General features: G+C 36.6%; 1 protein-coding gene across 1 annotated transcript; it reads left to right on the top strand.

Annotated features, from left to right (window-relative positions):
* The first annotated feature begins 605 nt into the window (after positions 1–605).
* LOC126370697 (uncharacterized) lies at positions 606–3,620 on the top strand. The gene is made up of 2 exons (XM_050015707.1): positions 606–1,228; positions 1,492–3,620. The coding sequence occupies exons 1-2, from the start codon at positions 779–781 to the stop codon at positions 2,233–2,235; spliced, it is 1,194 nt and encodes a 397-aa protein (XP_049871664.1). The 5' UTR covers positions 606–778; the 3' UTR covers positions 2,236–3,620.
* The last annotated feature ends 6,326 nt before the right edge of the window (positions 3,621–9,946 follow it).

Raw genomic sequence — 9,946 nt, 5'->3', positions numbered from 1 at the left:
GGCTTACGACCATTTAAGACTAAAGTAAGATTTAGAGGGGGTGAAGTCCGCGTCCGATACGAATTAACGCGGGGCGGAGTATTACCGTTCTAAACGTAGTATTATTCTTTATTCTATGGTAGTACTGTATAATGGCGCGTTGCGCAACAGCCTAGTGCGAAAGAGACAGCCAAGAAAATATACTAGTCCTACGCATGCTATAAAAACAAAAGGCATAGAGTAGTCAAACGTCAATGTTTTTTTTACTGTAGCTAAACATTTGTACAGTGGTATAAAAAACTCTTTTATAACCTTAAAAAACGTGGCGTACACATCTCATTTAGCCGTTTGATTGGTATTCAACATAACGTTGAAGCTCAATAGACGTTCGTCTGAATAGAAATGTTTACCAAACTCCTATCAAACATTCTCTCGTCGTTCGTCGGACAATTTCCTCTTGCGTCTCGAGTTGATTTGATTGAAGAGTTCGTCTTACGAGACTATAGTATATCCACTGTATTTACGTCAATCAGTTAATTAACTTAGGTTACGGGATAGAAAAATATATGTTGAAATATGTATTTAGATCTACGGTAATTCATATCGGGCGCCGACCTTACCCCCTTTTAAGGCTACTACACACATGCCGGCGGCAATGCCGCCGGGTTCATGCCGAGCGGCTGTGCCGCCGGCAATACAAGTCGCCGACACAAGCCGCACAAAGCCGCCAAGCATCATTCCGGTTGTGACAGTCACATAGAACGCTAGTGAAGTGATTTTTTTTGGTAGGTTGGTTACAATGAATACGGAAATCATCAGTACTGCCGCCGCAGTTGTCATTTATATTTTAATAAGAAAAAAATACAAAAGAAAAAAGACGAGAAGGTTTTGGGTGCGCCCAAGTTTACAAAATAGAAAATGGCAGAACGGTACTGTAATGATGGAAGAGTATAAAAAAGATGATGTGGGATGTCAACGTTTGCGCAATAGTATGTTCTTTGGGTTTCTGAGAATGACATATGAAGATTTTGAATTTTTGTTAGCGAGTACTGAAGAGTACATTAGCAAAAAAAATACTGGCTGGAGAAAGCCTATACCCGCTAAAGAGAGGTTGGCAGTAACGTTGCGGTTTTTAGCTACAGGAGAAAGTTATTTCAGCCTTGGAGAACGGTTTAAAATTTCACCACAACTTCTTTCCTCACTGATTCCCGAAGTTTGTCAAGCAATAATATCAAAACTTCAAATTAAGGTAAGTAATTTTTTCATGACTCACTCTTGATAGTCACAGGGAAGCTCACTCACAGGGAATCCTAGAGGGGAAGCTAGAGAACACCATAACCTAAGTCGTACTTAATTAAGCGCAAATATTTTTAGCGATTTTGCTGGAATTAGATAATATTTCAGTATAGCTTTACATTTAGGCCTTCAAGCACATATGCTAAACGTTTAAGTATATATTTAGTTTTGAATGTTTATTTTAAATTATTTTTTATTTCCTTTTTTTTCTTCTAGATGCCAACCACAGAAGAAGAATGGCTTTCGGTGTCACGTTTGTTTTTCAAGAAATGGAATGTTCCCAATTGTTGTGGATCCATTGACGGGAAACACATACGTATACAGTGCCCCAATAATAGTGGCTCAGAGTTTTTCAATTATAAATCGTTTTTCAGTATTGTGTTGTTGGCATTAGTCGATGCTAATTATAATTTTTTATACGTCGATATTGGTTGTCAAGGAAGAGTTTCGGATGGGGGTGTTTTTAGAAATAGCTCGCTTTACGAAGCATTGCGAAATGAATCTATAAATCTACCGACACCAAGACCTTTACCTGGACGGACTATGAATGTACCATTTTATTTCCTTGGTGATGATGCTTTTCCGATTTCTCCTAACTTAATGAAACCATTTCCTGGACAACATGAACGAGGATCTCCGAAAAGAATATGCAATTACAGATTTTGTAGGGGAAGGAGAGTCGTGGAAAATGCTTTTGGCATATTATCGGAAAAATTCAGAATATTTCATACAATAGCTAATTTACAGCCAGAGAAAATGACAATTGTAGTAATGGCTTGTGTATGCCTGCACAATTTTATCCGAAGAAATGACGTTGATGTTGAGGATAATATGATAACGATACCGGCACCAAATATTGAAATAAATCGAAATTTGGAACCTTCTATGGTCAGGAATGAGTTGATGAACTATTTTCTTTCAGAGCAAGGACAACTTCCATGGCAACATTACATTTCATAAATCAAACACATTTTTATAGGGAACAACGTTTACTTAGCATATAAGTGTTTATATAATGATATTTTAAGTAAAATTTTAACCAGGTAACACTTTGTTAATCTGTGTTCGCCTCACTAATCTCACTATTAATCACAACGTACGAGTACAATCATAGTTTTAATTATTAAATCCTTAATGTAGCATCATAAAAGAGTTTTAATTATTTTCCAAATATGTAAATAGGCTGTCCTGAGTATCAGAATTGTCGGTGTCCTGAATAGAAGAATGGCTAGTGGAAGGACGTACACTTTCAGATGTCGAAGTGGTAAAATATCCTTGAGCTGCCGCCACCGTGGAAGGTCTTGAGTAAACGCCCATTTCAGCCTGATAAATTATATTATTAATATGATGTTGTACTGTAGAAATTGTTATGGGATCCATTTTTCGTATTTTATTTGCTATGTGTTCTCCGAATACCGAGGCATCGTCGCGAGCAAATGACGAAGCTGACATATTTTTTAAAACTTGTAGGGCTTCAGCAATATCACTGTCTCCATCAGAACCGCATCTCCTTTTCCGGGAACTAGTCGCTGTTGCATTATCTTGCTGACTGTCCTGCGAATGCGTCTGTAAATAGAAGGAAATAATATGTTTTTTTTTTGAAGTGAATACTTCTTTAGCGGCGCCTGGCACTTTTCTAGATGGGGAAAAAATGTTAAACTCGCGTCGTTTGAAGGGTGATCGAAAATCCATACAAAAAACGTAAGATATTTAAGCGTAAGATTTTTGTCATCGATCATAGAAATTTCGACCTTAACTTTATTGTTAAAAAGTTCACTAGTAGTGTAAATGTTATTTGGTCATGTTTTATAAGTTTATAATTTTTGTCATCAATCATAGAAATTTCGACCTTAACTTTATTGTTAAAAAATTCACTAGTAGTGCAAATGTAATTTGGTCATGTTTGATAGGTTTATAACTCTGAAAATTAAGAAGTTTGATAATTATATCAAAAACGTTACTTTCACTGACCTATTTGACATAGTCGGTTTGTAGTCGGTTATCTGTTGTATACGAGTGTCGGGACATAAAATAATAGGCAATAATCAAGTGGTATTAAAATATCCTATGATGAATAAAGAACTTTGACTTTGAATTATAATAGTTCTGTAGTGTAATTTTTCTATTGTAATAAAAATTGGCATGTTTGTCTATGATAGCGCAATAAATAAATAAAATAAATATTGTATGTTACCACATAAATGATAATACTTTTATACTGATAATATTAAAGCATACACAACGTTGCTATTTGAGTTTTCACTTCTGCCGGCAGTCCCGGAGTGCAACCCGTTCTTTTTTTTTATCATGGTAGGTATTTAAGTAAGTAAGTAAAAACACTTTATTACACACAATATAAACACTACAAGCAGGACATTAATACAATAAAATAATAATAGTAGGTACAATTATAGTGATAATAGTTAATAGTATAATAATAGTTTAATATTTAAACGTATATACTTACATCATTCTCACTATTTACTGTGGATAGTGGTTTATTTTTGTCTCGCAAAAAGTTCAATGCCTTGTAGGCAAACCACTTTGGTTCCTGTACCTCGTCTGTGCCTGCACCAGATTTGTTGAACTGTTCAAACTTCTTTTTTTCCCGAAAATAATGAGAGGTTAAATTTTTTAACTTTCTCTCTACTTCGCCTTTATCAATGTCAAATACACTTGCAATTATGTTCAATGCGTCCGTTCGTTTGTTCCTATTCTTATAGTCTGCGTTTCTAGGATTCCATAATATATCATTTTCGTGAAATTTTTCAATTAATAGCAACACGGTTTCCTCGTCCCAATGAAACGACATTTTAATTTGTTGAATACACATAAACTGCACACCACTACCGCTCGAATGCCGGGCACGAACTGACGACAGGCCGCGTAACCCGCCGGCACACCCCGGCGGCCATGCCGGCGGCTTCTTTGTGCGGCAAAGCCGGCGGCTTTGTATGCCGCCGGGTGCACGGCGGCTTGGCCGGCGGCTTGCCCGGCGGCCCTGCCGCCGGCACTGTGTGTAGGAGCCTTTACGTCTTACCTTACTTTAGTCTTAAAAATCCATAAGCCGCTAAGGTGTGAGGGAAAGCGCGCGAACTCTCTCTCTCGCTTGCACTTACGCGTTAGGCGACACATGGTAAGAATGAGATTTTTGTATGGAGTGTCCAGCGTGCGGTTTGGTTACGATATTCTGTGACTCAACATAGATTTCTTCTTTTATGGAGATGAATATTACTCGTATTATTGTACAGGCGAAAAGCGTAGCTAGGTCTAAAATTGGAATCACAAATGTGCTCTAGTTTCCAATAAATGAATGAATAAAAAGGAAACTGAACTGAAACTGTGTTTTTTTTTCATAGAAAAATATGAATTGGAAAAAGAATGTTACGGAACTGATCACTGCAACGCAACTTCGTTCTTTAAAGATAATACGTAATTACGTACCCCATAGGCGGCAGTCATTGCACGCAGCCCAGTCTATAACTAGTGATATAACCGATCCTTATCAGCTATACAATTTAAAACTCATAAATAACTTACTTATCTATGATACAAGATATCTATTCCCCGCCCTTCGCTCAAGACTCGCGAACCACCGGCCTTGCCCGGTAAAATCGACGAGAGTTCAAATCGATTAACCGTCATTTGTTTCGAATGGATTGCCCCGTCCGAATGAAACGTTAGAGAAAATTAATAGTTTGGTCCATCGTGACGCGATTAGGATGTTTATGATGGCCGTTTTGACATACCTAATAGATAAAGTACAGCTATTCGTTCCTTTAACACATAACCGTAGAATAACAATACTACGTATGGAACGGCAACTCTCCGCTCCCCACCAGCGGCTGAGTTAGGTTTATTTACCTCATCCCCCTCGGTCTTACTTTAGTCTTCAATCGTATGTGTAAAAGGCGCTTTGTATGAAGTGCCCGGGGTGTGACGTAACATAATCTCACGACTATATCTTTAGGGTAGTCAGAAGTACATCCACATCAAGATGAACTAAGTACCCGCCGTCGCACCGAGCTTTCTGTGTATATTACAATATTTTGATTTATTATATATTATACATTCTTAAACTATTTAAATCATTGTCTGTTAGTAGAGACTACCAATATATAATTATACTTAATATAATTGCTATAGATTTCAATATGAAGGTCTCACGATCTTCCGTCTGTCTTTAAAAGGTCAAAACGTGTTGTGATATAGCGCCTGTCCTTATATGACCCTAAGCTGAATGAGATTAATGATTTGTTTACATTTTAGAGTCAATAGAGAGCTGTTTTGTATTTTTTTAAATAGTCATGGTCACATTGGTAAATAAAATTATAATGAAGTGTCTATATTTTTTAAATACAAAACGCGTGTGGACCTGAGTTCTTTAACATAATGAATGACACAGAATGTCACCTTTTAACAATTGCGTGTAATAACATGACACTGTTGCAATATATATTGTATAAACTGTATATATATATCATATAACCCTTTCCTATGTTTGTTCAGGCTAATCTCGACAAGAGAAAGAGAAAGGAGATAGGTTTCATTGTTATGATCTACATTTCTCAAAGATGATTATAGAATAAATAATATACCCGGGTCGGGTCGATTGTCGTGTTACCTTGTCAGTAGACTTTGACTATTTGCGGTTTGGGCATTTTCGGAACTATTAATTAATACTTTTCAAATCAATACGTATAGCATCTCCACTTTTACTTCTGCCATGAAACGAGCACACGTCTCTGATTTTTCAAATTGTTTGATCGTGTAATCGTAGCTCTTGCGTCAATCTCACGTGGTAAGAATTCGCATATGCATTTGATACGAATCGAGTGCGTTTAGGACTTAGGAAAACTATACATAAACATAGTATAGGTTGGTGGAACGTGTTGTCACCCACAGCCGGAATGTTGTAACAGGATGGAAATATCCATCCAATATACACGTACGATATAATATATAAACATAGTATCCACTCTATTTGCAGCTTTCTCAAGTAGTCCAAACACCTGCGACTTTACTTTAGTACTACCGGGATGATGTTTCAAATTTTTTTTGGAATTCCACTAATAAGTTGTTAAGTAAAAAAAGTACTACTTTTTGGACTTTATTAGAATTCGCAGAAATTAACATATCATTCCTGTTCTTGGAAGTTTTTCCTAGAGTTCTAAAGACACAGGTATAATAGATATTTATCATTATTAAATCAAAATATTTAATAATCGCCTTACAGGCCTGTGCAAGGCGTATAAATACTTCAATATTTATTATTTTCTTACTAGAATGGTCAACTTCATAAATTATATCAACAAGATATTCTATAGAATTGAACATGTCAATATTTTTTCTCTGTAATATGAATCGAATCCTTATATGTTTTACCTTATAGTCCAGATTTTCCCACTGCTGGGTTAGTTTCTCCGTTCCTTCCTTATGCTTTATCATGAGTTTCTCTTTCCTTCAACGAGTGTTTTTAAATTTGCTTCAAAATCATCAATCAAGAATATGACGACTACTAGGTTTTTTCCTGCGGTTTCGCTCGCGTTAAATTCGGGGTAACACAGTTCCTCTTTCCTGATATAGAACACAGAAGAGAATTCTTAACATAATCCAAATCCAAAACCGAAGCGATTGTCTTATTATAAACGAATATCCAAGAATATTATAAATCTAAACAAAACGAATTAATCCAATCCGAAAAACAACGGTAAAACAGAATCCAAAACTGAGTTTGTTTTCGGAAATCGTACTAGTGTTGCCCGGTAATCGACTATATCGATTAATGTTCGATTATTTTCGAAGCCGGCCATACAAACAGACACACACATACTTTCCCATTCATTATATTAGTGTACGATAAAGTCAATGTATGGTGTATGTGTAAAACAAGATTGTTTTGAATGAAGTGTCCTGGGTGTGGTAGATTACCTTCTATACAAGCCGTAATAATATATGGTAATATTTTTTTGGCTTGTATAGAAGTAACTTTACAGATATGTAAATGAATTTGTTTCCGCGTGGAAAATATTTGTTTCACATTAAACATTAGTTTAACATATCAATATACATTGAAATCATGTCATTATCAGCCGTACGACGCCCACTGCTGGGCATAGGCCTCCCCAAGGATCTCCACGGCGATAGGTCCTGCGCTGCCCGCATCCAGCGGCTTCCCGCGACCTTCACCAGATCGTCGACATTGAAATACTAATATAAATTAATCTTTTAAATAACTAGTGATATATTTCTATGTGATGCAATACATGTACATTATTGAACCAACCAACCAGTACATGTATTTCCATAATGGTAAGGAAGTAGCGAAAAAAGTTGTTCTAAGTCAAACAAGAATTGTTTTGTGTGCGACAAAAATAACAATATGTACGGTCACGAGTACCAGTATGTATAGTATACACTTTGAAGCCGTGTCACATTAACTTTTTTGACAAATTAAAATGTAAGTCTCTTTAAATATCAAATATGTTAGTGCGTCAGGGTTCTAAAGTGGGTACATGATATTGCTCATGACTGTACACGACATGTCAAATACAAATATAATGTTTTTAGAATGTGACAAGTACGCGTATCCCGGCTCGAGCTCCTAATTCACTGAATTCGACTTTATGAGTTTGAATTTATAGTTGGATTGGTTGATATTCAAGTCTGAAATCAATATATAATCTACTTAAGAAGTACGGAAACAAACAGTTTTAATAAATCAAAAAATAATGGATGAGTAGCGTCGTAAAATGAAGCCTGTTGGCTACACGGAATGGCTTTATTAATCTGTGTAGGTATAATTCTTTAGCTACCAGACTTCACTAACACATATTTACTTGACATCTTTTCAACAAATCGTTCAATATTATAATAAATAATTATTGCGCATAAGTATATAACATATACTGGGGGAGGCCTATGCCCAGCAGTGGGCGTCGTACGGCTGATGATGATGATATGACATATACATACGAGTATTATAGGACAGATAAGGTGAATGCGCACCTAGACGCGCAGCAAAAGTTTCGTCGAAGTAAACATACCGCGATCACATTGGGGACGTGTAATGATATGCTAGATCAAAAGTACTCCAAATCGACGAGCAGATAAAGTATACTGTGTATGAAGAGTGGTGAGAATAAATAAACAAGTGCAGTGTAGTTCTGTTCAATAAAGTTTATTTGATTTGAATAAATAAAGCTAAGGTGGTGAGTCAAGAATAGAATCGCAGTTAGTGGAATTGCAAGTCATCCCGTTATCCTGCTTTTCACAAAGTCCGCTTACCTAATGAAGATTTGACAGGTCCGGTTTTTACAGAAGCAACTGCCTGTCTGACCTAATCCGCGAAGGGAAAACCAGCCCAATACAGGTTAGGAATGGAATTCCAAGTAAATAAGGTAAAATCTTGCCTAAAACTTATTGATAAATTATTTTAAAAGGTTGTTTTTATATAGATATTTCGTCTGTCATTGTTATTTTGATAGTCATTCTCAAATCTGTGTACGTTTTTTTTGTCGCGTATTTGCGTTTTTACTGACAGTTTCTACCAGTGAATGTTTGTAATAGTTGAAGTTCTTGAATCATTCCAATCTATTTGCGTTAATTAAAACAAAAGCGTGAGTAATTATGTCTGTTGTTGGCGCCGTGGATTAATTCTAAAGGCGTTTACACACGGGCGGCAAGTATGAAAGAAAGGACCAAAATAATGGGTTTTATTGAATTGTGCTTGTTTTCCCGGGCCTGTCGTAAACGATGGGTACATAGATTAGTGCATACTCAATAATATCCTAATAGGGTATTTGACTGGATCAAAGAGAAATTACAAAAATCACAATCTAGAAATAGAAACCAGTCTAAATATCAAATACTAATCTCATAAATTTTTTGCTAATGACTTATTTTAATTACGAATTCTAAATTTGTTTTTGTTCGCTTCTAGCCCAGCGTAGAAATATAAGTAAAATAGACGTCTCACACCTTGGACAATCCATAAAAAATTTCATTCCTACCATGTGACGCGTGAGTGCGAGCGAGTGAGGCTTTGCCCGCGCGGTCTCTGCCTGCGTTTCCATTAACGCGGAGCTGTGCGGAGATCAGCGGAGATGTGCAGGAATCGACCAATGACCGTGAGGGAGAGAGTGACAGAGCGTCTTCGTTTTTCGCTCTCTCGATTTCGATTTTCGATTGGTCAAATCCACACATCTCAGCTCTTCTCCGCTCATCTCCGCGTCAGTGGAAACCCGACCTTACTTCTTAGCCGCTTACGGCCATTTTAAGACTGAAGTAAGACCCAGAGGAGGTGAGGTCGGCGCCTGATACGAATTGGTGCGGGGCGGAGAGTTACTGTTCTATAATTATTTATTATTATTCTTTAATCCATGATATGCCTACATCATGCCGATTTCCGGCTGATGATAAATGATGCTCTCTTTGTTTAGAGATAAACTTACCTCTACTGTTTGCTTTCTTTGTAGGTTCCTTGTGACTGTTTTATTGTGTACAAATAAGGAAATAAGTTATAATGATTCCATGATATAACTCAACACAGGATGACAAATAAGCGTCCGTTTGTAAGGACCCTAAGATTTCATTTCAAGTGACATTGACAGCTAACTCGACTAAGCTTTAAAACTGCAGTTGCCTCATTTGCATGTCTTTGATTTGTTTA

The sequence above is a fragment of the Pectinophora gossypiella genome, chromosome 11 (assembly GCF_024362695.1).
Source record: "Pectinophora gossypiella chromosome 11, ilPecGoss1.1, whole genome shotgun sequence".
Lineage (NCBI taxonomy): Eukaryota > Metazoa > Arthropoda > Insecta > Lepidoptera > Gelechiidae > Pectinophora > Pectinophora gossypiella.
Note: the sequence above shows the minus strand (reverse complement) of the source record. Positions and strands in the feature narration are given on the sequence as shown.